This window comes from Oreochromis aureus, linkage group 11, assembly GCF_013358895.1.
Source record: "Oreochromis aureus strain Israel breed Guangdong linkage group 11, ZZ_aureus, whole genome shotgun sequence".
NCBI classification, from domain to species: domain Eukaryota; kingdom Metazoa; phylum Chordata; class Actinopteri; order Cichliformes; family Cichlidae; genus Oreochromis; species Oreochromis aureus.
Window position 1 is genome coordinate 8,344,816 of NC_052952.1, and position 25,073 is coordinate 8,369,888.

Below are 25,073 nucleotides of genomic sequence, written 5' to 3' on the forward strand. Positions count from 1 at the left end.
GGCGACAGAAATCATTAGTGCTTCTTAATGTCGACGATGAGCTCTGGAAACACTTTAATTCGACTCCAGACAATTACACCGTCATCATTTTTAATCTTTCTGGCCCATGCTCACCTCTATATATATATATACACACATACACACACTGTCCAATTAGCCAAACAGTATGACCACATGCATCTTTCTGTCTGTCTCTGCACAGCTAATGATAATGATGGTTGTGTGCATTTGCGTGTGTGTACCTAATACTTGTCCCCCTGCAAGTGCAAATGTGTTTATGTGCGCTTGTGTGATATAATGTCTTAACACATAGCTTAAACAGACACTCAGCCATTTCCGGACCTACAGTCAAATGACACTTAGCTCATTAAGCTCTAGCACTGAGCGTTGCTCTAATTTAGCATGAAGCCAGTTGATCACCCCCTCTTGCTGCATTTGACCTTCATATTCCTGCAATCCATGTTTACAACACTGGTATTTTTAATACTTGTCAGTGACTGACATAAATGGGGTTTCTATCAAAGCTCTGGCATATATAAGCAATGACAACAAAAGCTTCAGAGTGGCAGTGAAATAATGATACCTGAGAGAAGGTGACATAATGACATGGAAGCTTTGGAGCTTGAGCTTGGCTGTCATAACTATTTACATTAGTATTTCTAATAACAGATGAAGGAGGAAGTAAAACAGAGTAAAAACCAACATTTACGTTTATTCTGACAGTTGCTTAAGGAAAAAGAAAATAATGTGATGTAAAAGTGTCTTATAGCTACAAGAGCAGGAGAGAGTTTTAAGAAGGGCATTTTAAAGCTTTTTCAGGTGTTACTCATTAGTCAGGAGCACAGACGGTAATTGTTAATTGGACTTATTTTAAGCAGACAGCCATAACAGGCTGTATGGATGTCAAAAATAGGACCGTGAAGCAGTTTGCAGAATGCTATCAGCGAACTTCTGACCTCAAATTAGCCAAAGTTTTGAAAGTTTCAAATATGTAGCGCTAAAATACACTTTGAATAATACATGGTGGAGGATAGCGATGTCCTCATAGCACAGGCAGCATGGATAATTTTACCTGAGTCGTTAGACATGAAAAGGATATTTTAACACACACAATATAAACATTAACTCTAAAGTGGAATGCTTGATTCAGTTAATTTAACAGTCAAATATCTCCCTCAGGTTTCAGCCTGCATGTTTTTCATTCATTAGCTTCAGTAGGTAAGGTTATTTTTAATCAAATTAGTGAAATGTTAACGTGAGATTCCCTTAAGTACAACGGTACCCACAGTCACTGTAAGCTGTTCCCACTTGGGAACTAATACCCAGCCTGCTTTGATTATTGATGGTGGTTATTGGTGGCTGTTATGTAATATGAATTAATGAATTTAATATGGTTAATGAGCATGTTTATATGTGCGTGCCTTTGTAGAGGGAGTGTGTGAGATCTGGTTGACCAGTGAGGACACCGGTGCTTACGGTAGAGACATAGGGACAGACCTGCCCACGCTGCTGTGGAGACTGGTGGAGGAGATTCCCGAAGGTGCCATGCTAAGGCTGGGGATGACAAATCCACCATATATCCTGGAACACCTAGAGGTATGCGCAGTACACACAAACACCTCCACAATTTCACCCACGAGTACTATCAAATATAATAATGCATCAGTATTAATAAAAGTAAAACACTGAGACACTCCAGACACTTCCTTTTTACCTGCTTTGTTTTTCTCCTGACGGGCTCTTTCTGTGAACAAACAATATTGCTTTGCCCAGATTTAATAAACTAAAAGCCTTTCTGTTTTGCTTACCAAGCAGTTTAGCTGCAGCACTCATTCTCTGCTGATTAGTTCATTCTCTTCTTTCCCTAATGAGTCAATTAAGGACCATTGTGTCCTATTTAGTAACCTCATTTTATCAATCATTATTGTCTTTTCTAATGGAACAATGGGCATTGTTACCCTTCTCTATTTTCTCTCTCGATCTCTAGCCCTGACTTCTTTGTGTATTTGCATGTCTGTGAGACATGAATTTTTTGCCATTTAAATCTTTTTCTGCCTTTCCCCCTTTTTTAAAAAACAAAATTAACTTGTGTTGGAGATACAACACATTATTATATTCTGTCGCTTTTCATGAACTGACAGTTGTGCCTCTTTTTAAATAACATATTCATGTATTGAGTGCAAAGGTTTGCAATGTGTGTTTTAAAAAAAATCCTTCCATTGTCCAGATTATCTGGATAGATGGCGCATATGAACATGTAGTTTCCTGGTCCATGTGGTCTTCCATTGTTTGTTGCAACCAGTTCATTTTCTTTTAAATAATTTCATTATTATTGACTTTCTAGCAAACTTCGGGATTCTGTGAAATAGTTAATTAGATTATTAATTAGTTAATTAAAGTTAGACTTGTAAATTTACATCAGGGTTTTGCCATCAATTAAGACTTTCTCAACTTCATTTGGTATTCCTGTAAAATTTGCTGCTGTGGGGATTTGTAGTCCATCCTTTTTTATCAGTCATTGCCAGAGAAATGTGAGAAAGAGCAAGCAAGTTGCCTTTTGACAGATCATCACTGTGCCATCACTCTGAAAATAAACCAATAATGGAAAAGGGTTGAAGTTATAATTTGCCAGATGAGTGCGTTTAACAACCGTTATCAGCTCCCTGTTTCAATTTTGTCAGAGAAGGTAAAGCGTGGTGCATTTTTACCCCGAGGTCCTGCATTCAGGTCATTAAGTGGGGAGAAAGTCTCAGCTAAGGGAGGAAGCTGTTACTCAGTCTGGCTTTTTCACTGCTATATGGCAGCTGGTGGTTTCCAGATTTTCTGGGAAATAGACTATTTTGTTAAACTTAAATCTTGCATTGTTGGTAATGAGAAGAATATAAAAACTGGATACATTTGGACTGAGTATGTGATGAAACAAGTTGTGCTTTGAAGTTAGTATTATAAAAAAAACTGTAGGGCTTCAGTTTTACATTTTTATTACACCAAGAAAACTGATGGTCTGTGCAAACCTGCTATTAAGTAACGCAAGAAAGGGTGTGACATCATTTGCTTTTAGTCACATGATCTAAACATGCATGGATGTTTCATCCTTTTGGAACATTACAGCCATCAAAATATTGATATAAATAAGCAGCTACCATAATGGTGAGCATCGTGTTGTGATACAAAGTGAGAGCCAGTGTGTCATGCTTTTAATCTTTATTTATTGATTACTTTATCTCAAAGGAAGTTGCTTTTCAGCCACTTGGATTGAAAAGCAACTTCCTTGTTTTTCTTGGTTTGTTCTGCTTTGGTCTGATTGTGATTTTTGTACAAAATATCTGCAAAACATGATAGAAGGTAATGCACTGCACTCTTAAAATCCTTTACTGGGACAATGAGTTAATGATCGGAAAACCTCTCTTTGCTTAAAACTGAGGTGTTTGAAGACTTCCTACTCGTTCTGACGCCGGGTTTCCCAATGTCACAGTTCTTATTGAGCAATGTTCTGCTGGGAATAAAATCACATGTGAACTTTTGCTTCAATGACAGGGATAAAACTCAAGGAAGTGGGACCTTTTGTACAAATTCTAGTTAATATTTTAATGTTATATTCAACGTGATTGCTGACCTTGATAGATAGATAGATTTAATTTCTGACTTATTTTTCAGTCCTCTTATTCTTGCTCTGGTTGCCTGTTTGCATTCATAATTTCAGCCCTGATTACAAACAGTTGGTTGGAAAAAGGAGAGGAGAAACATGTCAGTGGAAGAAAGAGAGGCTGAATTGGGTAATGGTAACCTTGAGAAAGCAAATGACAAAACTTCTTTTTCTTCCTTTTTTCTTTAAAAAATAAATTCATAACAGATACTTTGAATCAAACAATCAAAGATGATTGGGATCACTGATTAATGAAATGAGGGCAGAAATGTAAAAAAGTAAGGGGATGAAGGCCTGGGGATAGAGACGAGGGGTAAAAAGCAGTGGGAAAAGTGCTGTGGGAAGCAGCTATAGAGGTTGTAATTAACCAGGGGTTAATGGAGGTGGCTAATTGTCCCCCACATGTATAGGTAGGCTTTCTGCTTGGCTACATTACAATTAAAAACCCACCCTCCTAATGATAGGGAATAACAATTAACTGATAATTAGAAACACACTTGGAAGACACAGTCGCTTGGTGTGTGTGTGTGTGTGTGTGTGTGTGTGTGTGTGTGTATATTAAGAATAATTTCATATGCTAGCAGCCCTTTTATTGTTAATGTCCATGTGTTGAATTGAATTATATATTTTTTGCTTTAATTCCTCACCCAATTAACCTACATAAGGAAAGATGGTCTTCTTTAACTTCTCATTGTCTTGTGTTGCTCTTGTTCCCTATGTACCCTTTCGTATCCATCCTTTTCCCCCTCTTGTCTGCTAACCCTTTCCACACTGTCCTTTTCTTCCCTTTTTGTAGTCCCACTTATAAATGTGGGAGTATTGACAGTCATTAAGAAAAAAAGTCTTTTGAAAGTCTTTGCGAGCTTCCTTCCTCAAAGTTTTTCCTTCTTTCTTTGCTTCCTCTTGCAGCTCCTTCTTTTTCAATATAGCTCTTCATTTTCTCCTTTTGACGCTTTTAATCTTTTTTCTCCTCCCTTCACCTTTTGCTTTTAGTTTTTTTCTTCTCCTAATTACTCGTCCATAACCTCTTTTGTCTATTTTCTCCAATTCAAGTCGTGATGATGGTAATCACGTCAATGGCGTGGCGATGAAGAAGGCCAAGTCTCCAGAGTATTTTTATCGTTCGTCTTACAGGCTGAATGATGTCCTGCTGTCTCTTCTTTTGAAGAACGCTAGCACTTATATAATGGCATCATACCGAATGGCTGTGATTGAAGCTGAAAAGGCCAAGCAACTTCTCCACTACCCCTTTAAAGATCACCCTCTCTCACAAATACTCACAGATCAACGCGTCTGCTCTGTCTCCTTCTGTCACACAAGAGCACACAATTTCTTCCTATGTGCAGCCTGTTTTTCTTGACAGATGTAGACAGCCCTGTAGAACCATTTGCTGATTGGAGCAGTTAAAGGCCCAATCTCCTCTCACGGGCCACTTCTCCCTGACATTTTAGTTGATTGCATTGTGCTATCAGTGCTTCGTTTTTGAGTAGCTTCACGTAAAAATGTCTCTACAGTGCCACTTTTTGTTTTTCACGCTCCTCATTTTTCCCCCCTCTTCAGTTTTTATATTTTGGAGTGTAGCATCTTTCTCCCCATCTACCCATCTCTGAATCTGTCCATCTGTCCACAGTACAGCCACATCTGGCCACTGTGTGTGTGTGTGTGTGTGTGTGTGTGTGTGTGTGTGTGTGTGTGCAGATAAGTGTGGATGTGTTCCTGTGAGCCTTTATGTGTGGGCGATTTATAATAATCTATATTAGAAATGGCAAATGAGGTGTGAAAATAGTCTCCGTGTAGGTAGTCAACCAGTGAAATTTGCTCCCTTAGTGATGCCAGTGAGTTTTCCATCTTTGGTCTTTGGTGATAATGGCGTTTCTTGATAACCCAGTGGAGTTTTTTTCACATGAGATGTTAGTCACGAACATGCTACAAGTCTCTGTTTATCTATATGCATTGTTACTAACAGCAGTAATTCAAAGAGAGGACACAGTCTGACATCTTTAAGTAGGAAAAAAAACCTACAGATTGATTGCATGTGTTTGTGTATGTTCATCTAGAAGTTTTGAAAGTTTAAGGAAACATAAAGTAAAAACTAAAATTTTGGACTTTTGTGTGTTTTTAAAAAAAATTATTATTAAACCTTTATTTAACCAGGAAGATCCCAGTGAGATTAAAAACCTCTTTTTCAAGGGATTCCTGGCCGAGATAGGCAGCAGCGGTTGTCTCACAGATACAGAAATTACTCAATTAAACACAGGCAGCAACAACACACATGCAAAAATAAATGAAAAATAAATAAATAAATAAAAATAAAGTAATTGAATTTTATTGAATTTTACTAAAGTTCAACAACATTCAATAAAATTCAAATAAAATTCAAATAAAAATTTAAAAAATCAGTTAAAATGACAATCTAATTGAAACAGTTGCATGTTATGTTGGTTTTCAGATGCATCACATTGCACTCTGTCCGTTTTTTTTGGTAAGCTCGTATTATCGGCGCACTACGGCTACCGTAATGATGTGCTACGTGATCGCTAGCGACACAGCTAAGTTAGCATAACAAAAACACAGTGAAGCTGGAGGATGAACGCTAACTTATTTCTACTCGATAGAAGTTAACGTGAGGGTTCCCGATGGTTAGAGACAAATGCAATCACAATGCAGGATCTTGTAAACGGACCAAAGTTCAGTCAGGAGAACAACTGAGATAATCCATCCACAATACGATGTTAGTCATTAATATACTGCAACAACAAGGAAATAGAGCAGCTGCAAGAGAATTCAAGATTAATGAATCAATGGTACGAAAGTGGAGGAAGCAAGAAGAATGAGTTGAGTAAAGTTTGACTTATCTGACTGTTTTGTTTCGCTTAATGCGCCTTTTGTATGAAAACAGACCCGTTCATCAATAAGTGCGCCTTATAATCTGAAAAATACGGTAATTTTAGTTCATATTTCATTTTATTTGGTTGCTTGTTCTTTTTATTTTTTTCCCTCTCACTTTATCACATATCAGAAGCATTTCCCTGTGTGCCCTGAAAAACTACCAAAGACCTGTAACACAGCAAAAGGTCTGTCCCATACAAACACTAATGATTATACACTGGGCACCCGTTCACAGAAACATGCCCACAACCATCTCTTACCTGGGCTCAAGAGCAGCTGTATAGAAACACCCTCTCAATCCATTTTCATTTTAATGAAGACTTTGAGAGCCTCTTCACATTAGAGGCCTAATGTAGCATTTTGTGAGAGGAACTAAACCAAATGAATGTTCGCAGCAAAGCTATTCGGATGTGCCTCTGTTGTGCCTTTAGACTGTAGTTTAGTTGTATTTTTGGGTGACTTGTTGTGCATGTCCCCTTAAAAACAAAGGTTGTCACAGTCACAGAAAACACTTGCACATGACAAATCCTACACATACACCCAATTCACCTTTAACCGTGCAATACATTTCATTCTAAGAGGTGTGCGGCAGGCTTGGTGTAGATGCGGAGGAAAATCAAGCACAGCTTGAAGTGTTTAAAATGTATAATACCAGAGGGATTTCACTTTCTGAAGTGTCGTTGTGCATGGTCATGTACACACACATACTGACTTATCCTGGGAATAGATTTCTCTACAGACTTCATTGGGTGACACATGATATTAAAACATGTGTGTTTTTAGAGGTTCTGGTAATCTGAATGTATGAATTGATTTCATCTTTCAAAGCTTTGAGTTTTAAAGGATTCTGTCCAATTTCAAATGATAAGATGGCACAAATAATAAGTAAAGCATGTATTTTTTCACATTCATTACTTGAACCTTTTTGCTGCAAAAATAACTGTAGAAGATTTTGACTCTTCATTAGCCATTTTTCATTTTTCTTCTGGCTTTATGCTTGTGAGTCGGTGCTTGTTTATTTCTGAACAGCCAATTTTTCATCACCTTTGTGTATAGTTTGAACTGTGTTTGAGGAAGTAAGTAAGAGTAAGTGTTACTGTTATTTTCTGAAGTGTCAAATGTAATGTTGCTATTATAGCAAACAACATTTGCTATTAGTGAATAAGTAAGTTCTCATTTTTGAATATGTGTAGGACGCGTTGAGTTAGTGCGCCCTAAAAAATACTCACAGCTAAACACATCTGACTCTTTGTGTCTCCTCTAAGCTGTGCAATGAATAACGCATACAATATCCCGCTGCCCCAAGGAGACTGAATTACATTGAACTGATCCCTCTTGGCCTGTTTGACCATGTATGTTTTTCTCAAATGTTTCTCTCTTTTTAAATCAGAGTTTGAGAGAGGCCATATTTACAGACGAACTTCAACCGAATTTCACTTGAAAAGTTAAGGTCGATTTCTTTTGGGTTGCAGAGTTTAGAATTTATCTCATTTTTGTGCGATATGCTTGATTAATAACATATTTGCAGTCACAAGCTATACAGACAGAGATGACTTGATTCAAACAAAGTTGACCCTGACTTTCAGCAGCCTGCTTAGAGAGAAAGTAAGAAACATTCATTTTTGAAACCCACAGTATTCAAAACATACATCTTTCAAGTACCAAACACAAAAAAGAAGGGAGAGTGAACGATGAAAAGGATGAGGGAAAAGAAACACAAACATAATTATCAAAAAAAGAAAAGAAAAGCACGAAGTTTAGAGTAAGCATATTTTCTGGGAAATTGTTGTAAAACGTCTGTAGTCACGTGCTGAGGCTGCTTGGAGCTAAATCGACTTTCATCACCTCTCCCATTCCCCCCCACATATGTTTTCTTTTAAGTGATATCTGATTTGAGGGGGGCGATATCAGATCCTTTGAGCTAATCCACTTAACTCGATCTTTTCTGGGTTCGTGTGTCTATTTGCGCTGATCAACCAGAGATGAAAAGATTGTGTTTTTTTGCAGATGAAGACCTGTTGGGGTAAAGAACAAAAACAGTATTGGTCAAGGCTGATTTATAAATATATAAATGCACAAAAATGGCTTACAGTTGACTGATCATAAAACCTTGCTTGGGCACATTTGAAGGATCCCAGATTGTAACTTGAGGATATGTGATTGATAAATCTCAAACTAAAATTAATGGCACATCCTTTTTGATTACCCTTACATGACACCAGGATAAATGAGGGTGTAGTCAGGAATATTAAGAGAAAAGCAAACTTTTTGGAATACAACATCATCGCCATTGTAGAAGTGAAATAAGCCACGTCTAAATGAAGTCAACATGCAAATTAGGAGTGTGTCACTTCTACAGTGAGTGAGGTATAAAAACTTCGGTACAGACTTGAACTGCAACTGCAATATTCCTGCATAAACAGAAAGAAAACAAGCTTTGCTTTGACCTATAAACTGTCATAACTCTAAAGATGATCAATATCAAGGTAGCACGTAGTTATTGAACATTATATTTCTTTTTTTTAAAAACATTTTTTACCTGCCTATTGCATACTCATCACAGCATCATTTACACTTTAGTATTGGTAGCTGTGAAATGTTAAAGATCCTCAAGTCTTCTGGGATTTGCAACATCATTTGCAGATCTCTATTATACAGTCATGTGCATGATAAATGATCCATGTGAGTGATGTAACTTGAAACTATGTTGACACCCAGCTACATACAGCTGCATACTCTTAACAAATGTATTTGACCAGCTGTCATAAAAACAGGACACCACAATTTTTTTTAGTCAATATCTGCCAGTTTTAACAAAAACGATATCGTGAGTAAACAAGCCAAATTTACATTTTCATACCCGCATTTGAGCCGACACCCTAGATTCCTCTGAGAAGTTAGAAATTAATCAAGCATAACGCTCAGCCATTAAAACAACTTTTTTTCCTGTTCAGGACTGCAATTAAATAACCATAATTTGGCATCTTAATCAAAAAATAATAATGTTCTTAACATTTTTTTCCAACTACTTTTTGTAGAACAGCAAATTTGAAAATTCGTGCAACAATAATTAGATTTTAGCATTAAAACATATAATTTTGATTAAAGAGTTTTACATATTGGTGAATGAATCATTACAGAGACATAAAGAGTGATTTTGGTAATTGGCAATACTGTTAATTTAGGGGAAGCTCCGGGATAGATAGTAGGCATGAAGACTGAATGAAGTGCGACGTTTGGTATTAACCAAATGCACCACTGAACGACACAGGAAGTCATCTCCCTGTACAGTTCCTCCATCTAATGCACACTACACACTGCAGTAGCTACACCCTTTTGCACATGCTCTACTGTAAAATAACAAATGACAAGGTTTTATAGGTTACAGTTATTTGTATATATTACAGTTATTTCTTATATTTAGCAAACTTTGTAATATATTGTATTATTTAATTAGTTCAGTCTGTTAGTGTTATTGTCTTGGAGCAGCTGTAACCCTTTAAGAATTACTAATTTCCTTAGTGGTTATTAAAGTTTCTTTTTTCTGATTCAAAAGAAACACATTACTACACATCGTATATTTCTTCAAAGCACACAAGTGTGCATTAATAAATACCCTCTCTCTGATAGCCATCATTAGTCTGATCTTATAGGTCACTTCTGCTTGCCAGGAAAACCGCATTAGAGGATTGTAACTTAATAATAGAAGAGACTGTCAGAGGTAAAAGGTTACACTTTAGAAAGGCACACACAGAGAAGAGGCCCATGTTTTCCACATGGATACATTGTTGCAATAGTAGTACATCTACATTCGTATTTAAAATGTATTGCCACAACAGAACCTTACCATTTGAAGTATATTTTATTACTGTAGTACAAAATTAATTGATCATATTTTATGTGGAATATCCCTCTTTCTAGGCTTTGCATGTAGTTTTTGCTTCTGGTGTCAGAATCGATGGTTTTGGACTCTAAAAGAGCTTCACAGCAGAAATTTCAAGTATACATAATGAAGGATCTACAAGGAAATAGAGGCACTATGAATCCATCACTCTGCTATTTACTCTGGTTCATAATACATTTAAAAACACATAAATACGTGTTCTTTTTCATGGTTTTTCTTTTACACACTAACTCCCACACTTACAGACACATGCAGTAGCCTGATTTCTGTCACCAATCAAGCTCCATTTTCCAACCAAATTAATTCTTTCTAATTTGGAGCTTCCAGCGGTCAACCCCCCGTGGCGCTGATACTGAGCTGCGCCCGTGTGTGTTCATGCACACATATGCTTTAATGTCTGCGTAAGAAGGCGAGCACATTCTACAATAGATCTTAATTGAGAAGACGGACTGCAATCAGTACGTTCTTGTAGGAAATCATTAAATCATTTCTTCCTCCCCTCTCTTTTTCTTTTTCGCCTTCTTATGGTGATTAGCATGGTGATGATAGCATCCTGATTATGTCCATCAGAAAAATCTGACATCTGTGTTCTCTCCAGTTCTATTACTGAGGAAATTAAAAGTGAGAAGAAAAGAAAAAAAACCTTGCAAAGTCCCCTAATTACTGTAGTGCATTGAACTGCAGTGTTCTTATTAAAAGTATTAGAGTTGGGGTACATGTTATACTTGAGTGTTGCTCCTGGTGAATTCAGTTTTTCAAATTCCTGTAAAAGCATTTAGATTGCTTGTAAATACATGTATGTGCACAGAAAACACGATTATGATGGTTTTAATTTATCTTAGTAAAATAATTTGATACAAAAAGTACTCTTTTGGGCATTTCCCCCCCCCAATTTAATATTTTTTTCACCATTTCTCATATAAGATTGTGGACTTAGCCTTGTGTATTGGCAGAAATATTCTTTTGATTTGTCGGATAGAGGGTTTTTATTTAAATAAAATCAAATGAAGAATCTTCTGAATCTGTTTTGATCTGAAAATAGGACCTGCATTCTTCAGTAAAAGCTCTTGACTTTCCAGACATAAAGAAGCCCTACTGGAGCAACCTTGACTCTTAGGACTTTAAATTTCCAATATGAAAAGGAAAAATACAAAAAATAAATAAATAAGGGATGTAAGCGGTGTATTGTAGAAGCTCTGAAAGGAGTGCAGGAGTGAAAAGAGTGCAGGAAGAGACAGGAATGTTAATGGCACTTTTATTTTATTCAAAGCCAGCAGCTATCATTCACCAGACGCTTCAGTGAGCCTTCACATTTCCTTTTTTTCTCCTTTAGCATGTTTTAGTTTTTAAGGTGGTGATCTGTGTCATGGAATCATTAATTAATGGACATTACGTTCTGTGTGAAGTTTGTATGTTCGTGTAGCTGCATGATGGGTTAATTGGCCATGCGGAGGTGTGGACGTAACCTCTCTCTGTGTTAGCGCTGTGAGAGATGGGATACACTTAGAACAGGTCTCCCATCTCTCGCCCTAAGACACAACTTGTTAGAAATCCACTATTCTGTTATAGCACATCCACAATCACTAATAGAGTCACACCGACAAATTAAACTTTCAAAAATCAGCATGTTATAATAATGTTACCTCCTTAATGTTTTCCCATCTGTGTCATTAGGAGATGGCCAAGATTTTGAATCATCCACGCGTCTATGCCTTCCTCCACGTTCCCGTGCAGTCAGCCTCTGATAGCGTACTGATGGATATGAAGAGAGAATATTGCATTGACGACTTCAAACGAGTGGTAGACTTCCTTAAAGAAAGGTAAGGCAGTTATGGACTCCCAGTTGACTGATTATGAGTGCAAATGCATATATAAGCCTGCGACTACGTCTACCATCTTGGACATGTCATGACTTTCAGCTTCATAGGGATACACACACTTTCCGCCTCACTACATGAATTTTTGTTATTCATTATATACTTGAACAGGTACTGTGTGTCGTAAGTCAGCGGTCCCCAACCCCCGGACCATGGACCGGTACCGGGCCGCGAGACTTGAGGCTCGGGTGTGAAATTCATGGTTTTCAGGGTTTTTAGCAGTTTTTAGCGTTAGTTTTTAATCATTTTTATCGTTAACTCTGTTTCCCTGGGTCTTTTCCCGTGTGTTATGAATAAATCTCCTTTTTTTTTGGTACCGGCACTGGTTTTGTTTTGTTGTATTTATCCATGACACCTTAAAGGCCGGTCTGTGAAAGTATTGTTGGACATAAACCGGTCCGTGGCGCGATAAAGGTTGGGGACCGCTGTCGTACGTTATCAGAACAGCTCATAGGTGTTGGGAGAACATCTTTCTTCTTGGCTAGCAATGCTGTTTTATACTCTTTCTACACTTTGTTCCCTATACTTCCTTTAAGGTATAGATAAGATTTAAAATGGATCATTGCTTTCTAGCTGAGAGTTGATTAACTTGTTTTGATTATGCAAACTGTTGCCTGCCCATCTTTGTGCTCAAATTCTTTATATTGCCTTAATCATCCAGGATGCTACTGAAATATTTAAGACACGTTTTCCAAGCAGTACAGCATCACTGTAGTGTATCTTGTGTCATAGCCTAGATGTGCTACTATCCCTCTTTGACATCACCGCTGGCCAATGACATCACTGCCAGGCAACAGAGAATGTTATCCCTCCTCTATAATTCAGTAGCATTGTGGAGAATGGATAACAACAACCGGTATAAAGTAACATTTACACGTTGACTTACTTGTAATTTCCCTTCGGGGACTAACACAACACACTTTACACTTTACACTTTACTTTACTTTACAATACAAATTTATTGAGCAGGCCCTAGTTGTTTAACATAATTGGATGGATATCTGCTGAACAGCTAAAACACCATTTAGACATAACACTTGGATCTTTACTCATTTACCTTAGACCTGGTATTCTATTATATGGTCCATGTATGTATGTTTTTAATGTATTGTTCTAATATGTAAAATATCTCGCCTGTCTGTTCGGCACTCTTCACTTGCTGTTCCCACACAGCAGTTTCTCACCAACAAAAACACCTGGTGAGGGTTAAACAAAGAGAGGATGTAGTATGAAGTGTTGTGGGCAGAAATCCAGGCATGAACCTGTATACACGGACACACCCCAGTGTGTGTGTCAGCCTCCCACAGTGTACTGATGCTACACCATTAATAGATGTAGTTATTGTTGCTATGGCTCATAAATGTGAGCCTTTTACAAACCGTACTTTTCTTTTAGCTGCTGAAAAATGTACATATTCGAATAGCAGCACTGATCTGTTCTTTTCTTCATCTCCTTTTTCTTTACTGTACGACTCTCTTTCTGTCAGCTCTCATTTTAAACGACATCGCTTTACAAGGTTAAGCATTTCAAACTCAGAATTTACTGACTGCAGCACCATTTGAATGGTTGAGACCAGATTCCTGGCGTACTTTGCACTAAAGCAAATGTTCCTTTAGCAAATACACAGTGTGACCTCCTCACACAGATTTCAAGATGAATGTGTACATCTCTGACATGGATTAAATATAACCACATAATGCACAGATGTGACCTCTGACATTGCCAGAAAGATGCAAAATTAATCTTTCACTATATGGAAGATAATCTGTCATAGAGTTTGAGCATGAGCACTGATGGCAGCGCATGTCAGAGGGGTGAATAAACATAAAACTGATGCTATGATAATATATATTGAAGGGATTCATGGGAAAATCAGTGTGTATTCTAGATATGCCCTAAAACGATTGCTGTTACTGTGAGATTTACCTAAAAAGAACATCTTTTTAATACACTGGCATGTTATTGCTCCTGCCAGATCATAACCTACATTTTTTAGCCTCAATTGTATGTCATGTAGGAAATAAGCAAAACATATATTTAAATGAATATACAACACAGGATTTTAGGTTGATATTGTGAGAGTTTCAAAGATGAGAAGGGAGAAAAAGCAAGGAAAAGTAAGGCCTAATCTCAGGATCGACGCGTTCACTTCAATGATATTCAGTTATAATTGTCAGATTTTACTTTGCAATATTTTTGCGGTTTTGAAGTTTTCTGAATTTGAGGACTACATCAACATTTGTGTAAACTGAACTATGTTTTCGGACTTTCAAGATAACATCTTTAGCTTATTATTTGTCTTCACTTGTATTTTTTTGTAAAGTTGAAGACCTTGTTTCATTATAATTTGATATAATTTGATCATTTTCGTTTACTGCAGCAGTAACTGCTTCATGTATAGGCCAAAGTCAGCCGAGATTAGAAAACATTATAAATCTGGATGATTCATTTTATGCAGATCACTCACACACAGCCATCTACAGTTAGGTCTGTAGATATTTGTACAATGCTGCATTACATAAAAACTCATACAATAACCATGTAAAGAAGTAGACTTTCAGTTTTAATTCAAGAGGTTCAAAGAAAGCTATTGCTTGAAGTCTTTCTGCATATTCATGTGATACAAAGTCACCTGTTTTCAGAGGCTTAAATGTGGACAGTTGACTGACAAGCAGTTACATGCCCGAGTAAAACCTGTTCCCTCATTGTTCTATGACAATGGCAGATAAAAGATCTGAAGTTGATTCCAAGTATTGAACTAGTTCACTGGTACTCTGAATTCCCAAGATGTGGTGATGAAGAAGGCGGAAAGACTGGAGATTGTTTGACTGGATAACCTCAAAAAATGAGAAACTTTAGTAGTTGCAAAATCAGCAATCTGGACCAATTTTTAAAATAATGAATGGATTGACCAGCTTAGTAACACCAAAAGACCTGAGAAACCACAGAAGATGACCAAAGTGAACTACAATATAATTATGTCCTTGGTTCAGAAAAGTCCTTCACAACAACTAAACAAGTCAAAAACACTACTGAGGAGGACGTCCTCAAAGTCTACAATCAAGAGATGCCTACATAAATGTAAACACAGAGGGTTTAAATCAGATTCAAATCTGTGATTACACTGAAAAGCAGGAAGGCCAGAGTAGACTTTGCCAGAAAACTTGTAAAAGAGCCGACACCGTTCTGAAAACTGCACCAGATTAACTTTTACCAGAATGATGGGAAGAGAAGAATATGGAGAAGGAAAGAAGACACTTAATGATCTGAAGCGTACCACGTTATCTGTCAAGGTGGAGGCGATGTTGTGGCACGGGCACGTTTGGCTGCAAGGGGAACCGGGTCACTAGTGTTTGTTTGATAATGTGACTGCTGATAGAAGTAGCAGGATGAACTTCTGCTCAGATTCAGCCAAATGCTGCAAAAGAGAAACCTCACAGTGGGTTCTAGACTTCAGGCGGTCACTGATTGCATATTTATTGTCATCCATGTATTTAAAACAATCATTATCTTTAAAATGATTTTAGTTTGCTGGATTACTTTTGAGCCTCTGAAAACTTGGGCTGTAATTGCTAAACAGTGCCAGAATTGGAAACGTCTGTCATATCTTGATGGTTTGATTTAAAATCCACTGTCCTGGTGTAAAGAAGTCAAATTCCCCAAAAATGTGACTTTTCAAGAAAAAATCTTGTGAAATTAAACTGTACATATAAACACTCTGTGCGTTTATGGGCTTCACAGAACCCCTCCCCTGCTTTTTTTCCTTCCACATGTCCATATGTTATTGTGTCTTTGTGTACATGTGATACTTTGTGAGTCACTGTATCTCTTTGGATCACTCTGACGCACTTGCAGGTCTCGCTTTATCTCTGACCACATCTCCTATTTACACCCTTTTCTCATCCAGTCTTTCCCACATTCCCTTTGTTTTCCCTCTGGCTCTCTGTGGATATCCTGACATAAAACACGAGCCCCATTAGTCTGAAATTCACCTGTTCTCTGCTCTTTTAAGGTTTTTCTTTTACATACTTTATTTATATCCAATATGTGACCCCATTTCCAAAAAATAGTTGATATGATGTGTAAAATGTAAATGAAAACAGAATGCAGTGATTGCTAAATGTCATAAACCGACGTGTTATTCATAGAACATGCAAAACATGTCATCAAAAATTTCAACTGAGACATTTTTAACCTTCTCCTTTTTTACTGAAAATGTTAGCTTATTGTATTTTATGGAGGCAAAAGATTTCAAAGGTTGGGACTGGGGCATTAAAAGACTGGGACAAGTAAGTGGTACTAAAAAAAAAACAGCCAGAGGAACGTTTTGCAACTAATTAGATTTGTTGGCAGTAGGTCAGCAACATGATTGGCTATAAAAAGAGCGTCTTAGAGAGGCAGAGGTTCACTAATCTGGAAAACAAAATGCTTCTACAAGCAATTTCAGAATAATGTTACTCCATTTAAAACTGTGAATACTTTGAATATCTCTTCAGCTACAGTTAATAATATCATCAAACATTTTGAGAATCAGGAGGAATCTCTCTGTGCGAGGTACAGTATGAGCTCAAAGTCATTATTGGATGCTTTTGATCTTCGAGCCCTCAGCCAGCAATGCATTAAAAACAGGCATGATCCCATCATGGAAATCACTGCAAGCCTTCACAAACACAAATCACTGTCTGTGAACCCAGTTCACTGCACAGCTAAAAGAAGAGGGACCAGCCAGCTTGTTATCAGCCTTAGAGGTTGCATTAATGCCTAAAGATCTGCAGCTTGCACATCAGGAATGGCACCGTCAATGCTGAAGGGTTACAGGTTATACAGGCTTTAGAGCAAGATATACTCCCATCCAAATGGGGTCTTTTTCAGGGAAGGTCTTGCATATTTCATCAAAACAATGCAAAACTGCTTGCGGCATCTATATAACAGCATGGCTTCATAGCAGAAGAGTCCAGGTGATGAACTTACCTGCCTACATTTAAGAGCTTTCATCAGCTGAAAACATTCAGCACACAATGAAACAAAAAATACGACAAAGATCCAGAACTGCTGAGCAGCTTAAATTGCATTTCAGACAAGAATGGGACAAGATTACTCTTGGAAGAGTCCAGCAACTGGTCTCCCCAGTACCCATTTGCAGACTGTTGTTAAAAGAGGAGGGGGTCCTGCACTGTGGTAATCATGGTCCTGTCCCAATGTCTTTGAGGTACATTGTTGCCATCAGATTTAACACTTTGATGTTTTTAGTGTTCTATTGCAAATAAAAATTGTAAATTTAACCTCGGATAAAATTTGGGTTTGAGATTTAGAAGTCACATTTACAAGTTGCTTTCTGTTTCTTTTTACATTTTACACAGTGCAACAACTTTTTAGGAATTGGTTGTGTATTGGCTCTTTTGATCACTTATTTTTCTTTCAGGTCATTTAAAAGAAATAGATATAGTAAATGTTTTACATTTTCTAATTTAAGTCTTAAATTTCTTTTGCGTCAGGGTTTTTGCTTTCTGCTTGGCTCATTTTGTGGATATACCACAGTTTTCGCCTTGTCTCTGGCTTTTTCTTCTTCTTCTTTTCTTTTTTTGTTGTTGTTTTGTGTCGTTTAGTAGAAATCCTAACACAGTGCCACTAATTTGGCCCCCCCAAAAAACCCCACTGTGGTAAATTGTCAAGAAACACACAAAGAGACCTTTCCCACAAACACACACATATTGACTCTCTTTCCACATACAAGCCATTAACTGTCTTTTGTGTGAGGCCCTGACAAAGCTCTGTGTGTGTGTGTGTGTGTGTGTGTGTGTGTGTGTGTGTGTGTGTGTGTGTGTGTGTGCGCGGGTGTTTTCTGGCTACTTGTACATAAACATTCAGACACAAATGGGCGATGTTTGTTGTGTGAAATCGATACCAGTACACATCCAGTGGTCTAAACTGTTTGGCTGCAGCAGTAACAGAGATACGGTTCAGGGTCTGGGAGAGAGGCCAGGACTTCAGACAAGCCAAAAACACACCCACTGTGTTCGTGTTCCTGCAAAAGGAGAGAGAGAGTAAGAAGGTGCAAGAGAGGGCATGTGTAATATGTAAAAGTTTTTTGTATGCGTGTGTGTTTGGCGCGCGTTAGTTCGTGTAGTGATGTTTCAGTTCATGGACGCAACAAGTTGATGATGAGGGAGAGCTGGTATCAGCGTCCTCTGTCTTGTTTGTTTGGTCAGGAAAATGGTCTTTTCAGGGAACTTTGTGAAACAGGACAGCTTCTATAAATAAATATAGAGGAAACATGATTATTAATAATTTTTCGTTTCAAAATACATCCAAACTGGTTGAATGGTTGTCTCCATTACCAAAGTTGTTGCTAATTTTTGATGATAAAGTCAGCCCACATCAAAAAAGCCCAAAACTATATTAATTCTTGTTTGACCATAAAATAAATAAGTCTGTTTGTAACAGTTTTCCCCTCTGAATTTCTCTGTGTAAACACATAAAAGAAGGCTCCACGCATGCTCTGTGGGAGTGTTTGTGTATGCATGAGTCAGGCTGCTAATGTAGATTCTCACAAACAGTCCTTTGTTGAAGCATGTGAAGTTCACCTCAGAGAAGGAGACAGGCGTCTTGCCCAGGTGTGTGTGAGGTCACGGCTTATCTGACTGACACACACAGCAGGAGACAAATGTTATTTCTCCTTACAAACAGCTTAATGCCAGCAGCTCTGCAGAGGTCACGAGGGGTCACGCTCCTGCGGCCTTCTGTTATCATTGAAAACCCGCACGCGCGCACATATCCGTACATGACACATTAGACCTTTCTCCTTGACGTTGTTTACTGCTCAGGATCCTGAACCCCATTAGGAAATGAAGGGTACATACCTGGGGTCGAATTGGAAAATGTTGTGCTTGTTTTGTTTTTCTCAAGAAAGATTTTTTTGATGTTGTTTTGTTTTCTGCAAAATGTTTTGAAATGATTTTGTGTCGATGCCATTAAAGTGAGCAAAATTGGTTCCAAAAGCCCAATAAATTTGGCTGAAAAGGGAAACAGTCAAGTCAAGATCAGAAATTAATTATTCAGCACCCAGGCTCATCATTACAGTTCAAAACTGGCTATGAAATTTAGAAATGTCTTTAAAAAGCAGGAGGAACTGCAACCCCTGTTGATCCTGCGTTAGCATTATATAAGAGATTATGACTGGACCAAGAAAATGGCAAAGGCAGTACTCATTTGCTAAATAAAATCAATTACCTTTTAAGAATATTCTCTCATAATGGACCATTTGGTTCACACTGTGCTTACTGTTCGCACAATGCATTAAGTTCATGTGGGAGCTCTGGCTACAGCTGAACAGTGTTGACCTCCAGGGTGAAAACACGGTTCTTTCACTGCGCTTTCTCTATTCCAACTTTAATATTCAGCCTAACTTACCCTCCAAATGGTACAACTTTCCACTAAATTTATCCAAATCTGTGGAGAAAAGAATAATTCCGTGTATTCTCCTTTGAATAACATTGGAGATAATTTTTGGTGGTTTTAACTTAATTGTGTTCTGCCATGAATAATTCTAACAATCAGTGGAATGATTGTTTCATTAAAATTTGTTCTCCCTTCCCAGTACAGACCTTATTTTTTTCTGCTCTTTTCTCTCTGCTTCCATCAATTAAAATCACATAACTCAGTGTAGTCTTTATGTAATGCTGTATGGAGTAAATCCTGTTATGGTGGAATTAAGCCTTTACAGAATGAGTGGATGTGGTCAGAGGATTTTCTACAGTTGTTTCATAGTTTGTTAAAGTATCTGGTTGATTTTTCCCTGAACTAGTCTCAAGGATTAAGTGTGCTTTAACCACTGGGACCAAAGAAAGGGCCAGGAATAGAATGGTTATGCCCCTGTGAGTAGGGGATTAGTTATTAGATTTATATGTGTGCAAAGAAAAAAAACTCTTCACGTTGAAATTTAAGGCTAGTTGGTTTGAGCAGAAAAGAGAGGCGGACGGCGTAAATATCACTCTACTAAACAGAGATGAATGATTGAGTACAACTGGGCATCGAGTGGCACTCAGACCTTCTGGGGTTTCCTTCTAGGTTGATAGGCTGGTTTCCCTGGAGGTTGTGTGTTCCTGACCTCTTAAAACCCTTTCAGTATAAGGGCATGCAGGTCCTTCTTCCAATTTGCATGTCTGTTTTGCCAAAATTGTTCACATTAAAGTAAACTATATTATTTATTTGTTTCAAAGCTGTGTAGCTGAAAGAAGAGCAAAACGACAGCACAAAATGTTCAAAATGAGGTAATTTTTTTGTGTAATTTTCCGATAAAATTTCCCAAAAGAATAGGGATTTGGATAGGTCAGCAGCGGACTGATTCAACGACCCTTGACCTACAACATGATCTATGGAAACCTATCAGTCCCATTTAAGCACCTTTTAAGCGTTTGGTCTGACCTGCTTCACTCATTGCTTCACTAATTTAACTCCCTGAGATGTGATGAATTTTTTACATGAGCTGCGTTCACCTCACATGCTGCTGTGACTATAATCTTTACTGACCTGAACGTCATTTAGCATAACAGAGCCAATTCCAAACCCATTTACTTTGTTTTTCTTTAAATGCAACACATACTCATGGCTGCATGAGGCTGAATTTACAGATGTACAAAAAGAGCAAGCTGACAGTCACTAAACCTGTCATGACCCTAGTACTATCTAGAAATCAAAGAGGACTTTTTTAAAAGCCCGGCTGGTTGAATCATCCTGCTGATTCACAGGAGTGAAATGCATATCTTGTATTCATAAAATTATTTGTTCAAATCTGCTTCTTATATGCGGCACTTCAGTAGATAAGAAGTAATTTTCTCTTATGTGTAACAGTTGATTCAGTGACACCAGTCGGCCCTTCAGTATAAACAGGATTTGACACCAGTAATGTAAGTGAAACTAATATAGCAGACAGCTGCAAGGAAAGATTTGGAAGCTCTTTGGAATTTCCAGGTCTGATCTTCATCTGACAGTTGTAGACAAACACAACTTGATTAATCTTATAACACAAACGACACCTGTATACTCATAGTCTGGGCTAGGAAATATCTGTAAGGCTTTTTGTGCTGGCTTATGACAAGAACCAACAACCAGCCAACTTTCGGTATTCATTCTTATAAAATACATCAATCTAGGGCTGTTCGATATAACGATATATATCGGATGACGATATAAAAACGTCTATCGTTTCATTTTACGCTATCGTTTGTTTCGTGGTGTCGCAAAATAAACTGTTTACGGCAATATTTTTTCATTATTTTGATGGTCACTGTAGTGGCTATATTAATTTCTCTCTCTCTCTTATATTTAATATAACCACGCTACAGACGGACAAGCGCTTGTTTTTATGCGTTGTCGTTAGCAACAACGACGGTAAAACCACCTCGTGTCCGCTTGTTTATTTTCCACATAAACCTTTCACAGTAAAGCTCAAGATCCTGTTGAGACTTTTCAAAATAAACTGAATCACGTGAAAGATGCAGAGTATTTACGGATGAGAAGCAAAAAAGAGCCGCCAGGTGCTAAAAAATAAACCCTAGACTCAAACGTTAGAACAGGCTTTTCCCCGCAGCACGCCGTGTAATAAATACTCACAAAGAAAACGGCGGCCGTTACAACTTGTATCTAAAAAAGGAACGTTTCATGCATCAGTTAAAACAGTCGACTCGAGGTACGCGACGCCCAGCTGGAGTCGAGCTGCCCGAGATTCACAGAATTTACAGAAAATGTTACATTTTTGTGATTTATATCGTTATCGGACGATAGATGTCTTAATATCGGGATATGAGATTTTGGTCATATTGCACAGCCCTACATCAATCTGTTCTTTTTCTTCCAATGTGATCTTTTCCTTTTTAATAGAATTAAGAGCACTGAAACTCTTTTATGACTTCACAGGACAATAAATGAGTTGAGAATGTAACAGTAATGTGAGCTGGTTAGAGACTTGATCCTGGGAAAGTTCTAGTAGACCCTGTTTTCAGTCAATGCTTTACTAAAACAATCAATTTTATTGCTCAGCAGTTTTTTCCTGTTAGTAATGTGCTGGAATGTGACGCCAGAGTGACGCTATGACTCCTGATAAACTTTGTGTGTCCGTATCTTGAGTGCAGCGACTGTTTCTTTGCAAACAAACGGCTCCAAGACGCTTGTGTGTCCCGTATGCGTGTCTGTCTCTGTGTGTGTGTTAGTCATCTCTATTAGTCACGAGGCGAGATAGTTATGTCAAAGCTCCTTGGGTTACAGCAGGACACATGCATCAGTAGCGTGACTACACAGTGTGTGTTTGTGTGTGCATTCTGGAGACAGCCTCTTGCTCTGTTTGTTGTTGAAGATACCTTCAGTAGTTAACGCACAAGCACTCCCACAAGGGTTTAAGGTATCAGCCTGGGCTAATGTTTCACTGGAAGGCGGGAGGTGCAGGAGATCCCTGAAGGAATTAGAGAGAAACAACAACAAAAAATAGAAGCAGAAAGCAGAAAAAACAGATGAGACTTGTTTAGGGAATAGTAAGAAGGGAGGGAAAGAGAAGCGGGAAGAGAGCAGTGGGCTAGACGGGTTTGCCGCTCCAACCTGCCACACTGGCGCGAGTTGTCAACATGTTACGCCTCCTTTCTCCTCTCCTTTCCCTCCAGCTGAATCATCAGCTGGAGGGAAAGGAGAGAGCCAGATATCTGTGTACTTTGACTCTCAGTACATGATTGAAAACCCGTATTTAACCGCAGAAAGAATATGCAGAACAAACAACCTGGTTTAGTCATCACATGGACTCTCACACACGCTCGAGTGCTTTTAAACTCATCAGGCAGCGCTTCCACTCTGTTGTGCAAGATTTTACATCTGTGTATTTCCACAAGTCTTTAGTAAATTTTAAACTTACAATCATCAAGTACGTCACTAGAAACAGAAGTAATAGAGATTTAATGATTATTATCACATAGATTTAACTCGTAGACATGTCATAAAGTTCATTCATTATATATAATACATTTAAACTTGCAGAATAGAGAGGGTTGAGTAACAACAAGGAACTGTTATTGCGACTGTGTCTGTTTATCCACCTGTTAATACTGTTTATGTTGCCTGTTAGCTTGTGTATAGAAGTAATTTAATCCAGGAAGGAGTGAAAGAGGTAGCAGGTAGTCCTGCCAACATACCTGGCTGTGTGTGTCAGTAAGTCTAGTGTTGTGAATTGCCTTAGTTTAAACAACAGGAAACAAGCAGAGACAACTCATTAGCTTCACACCACGATATCCTCTATGTGTGTGTGTGTGTGTGTGTGTGTGTCTGTTTGTGTGTGTGTGTCTAGAGTAAGACGCACCTTGTGGATAATGACTCTCGCAAATTCCTAAAACATTAGAGTCTTATTGATACTTCCTCTGGATTAAACCTCATTTCCTCCACTTAAACCACAAACTTCATGCACAAAAGATACAGGTGACAAATAAAAGGAAAAACCGACACCTTTGATCCCCACAGTGAGAAGATCTGGTAGTTACATTTTGGGAGTAGTTTTATTTTTGTGGTTTGGGTACATTTATTCCCTTAGGCTACGGTTACAATAAGGAGAACAGGGGCTGGAAACTGTAGCATGACAATAAATTATTGTGAATGTGTGTCATCAGCTTTTGATCTCTTTGCCTTTTGAAAGGGTTGATTGTAAGATGTGGACTGGGTCTCAGACCACTTGTAGTCAGTTCGCATCTTCAAACCAATTTTCGTACATCGAGACGGTGATAAAAGAAGGATATAAGTGCAGTAAAACTGAGCCAGGCTTGTATCAATTTGTAATTGAATGAGGTCAAATTGGCATTCATGTGCAGTCTGTTTGTGATAATCCCACGATTAACTGTGATAAATCTCAAATCTGTTGCAAATCCGTTGCCGTCTACATCAGATGCGTGGTGCTGTAGTGGAGCCAGCGGCAGGCTCGCCACTAGCGGACCGTGTAAAATCCACACATCAGACACGGCTCTCTCGGCCACACTGGACTGGATCTAAACAGGGTAAATTTATACATTTAGAAACACCCAGATGCAGCTAGTTCATTTCATTAAGGACCAGGATTCTACTAAAAGTAGTGCAAATTTGCAGCTCAAAAGTGAGGGTGTCAGTAATGTACCTAAAGAATAACACAGTGTAGATGCAGGCTTTATACTTGCTCTCTGAGAGTGGCAGTCCATATAAATGAGAGGAGGTTGAAGAGGACTCAGTGTTTTTGATATAACCGTGAAATTTTCTGTTAGAAGTTGCTGGGGACTGTGCAGTTGTGACAACTGAGACTCAGGTGGAGCTTAGGATTTATCCAGAGAGTTGCTTTACTCGAAACTCTTCCTCTGAAATTTGTGTGTAACAGGTGTATGATGTGTAGAAGAAAGCAAAGTGCTATTTACCCAAGCTGTCAGTGTGTTAATAAAGGTGTAAATCTATGCAACAGGATGGGAGTTGTGCAATAGGGCTGCTGTCTCATGTCCCACAGTTAGAAAGTCTTGCTATGAGGATTTCTCTGAAGAAATGTTTGCATGCTTTGGAAGTGATTGTGCAACAGCCGTGACGGGCCGATAGAGAGGAGCAGTTGCACTTCTGAGTGAAAAGGTCAACCTTAACCCGGTCGCCATTCACGGCATGCGCCTTGCATGCGCCTTGCATGCTCAGTAATATGCTTTACAGTCCATGATGCTGTAAAACACGTTACTGAGCTGAATTATTTTCACATCTTTATTAACTCTCAAACTGCTGT

At 38.2% G+C, this 25,073-nt stretch overlaps 1 protein-coding gene across 1 annotated transcript in view; it reads left to right on the top strand.

The window, feature by feature from the left end:
• The window catches only part of cdkal1 (CDK5 regulatory subunit associated protein 1-like 1), a 244,967-nt gene that overhangs the window by 137,601 nt on the left and 82,293 nt on the right, over positions 1-25,073 (top strand). The window contains exons 9-10 of the mRNA XM_031751788.2: positions 1,430-1,596; positions 12,114-12,259. Of these exons, the coding sequence (XP_031607648.1) occupies positions 1,430-1,596; positions 12,114-12,259 (313 nt within the window). The remainder of the gene's footprint in view (positions 1-1,429; positions 1,597-12,113; positions 12,260-25,073) is intronic.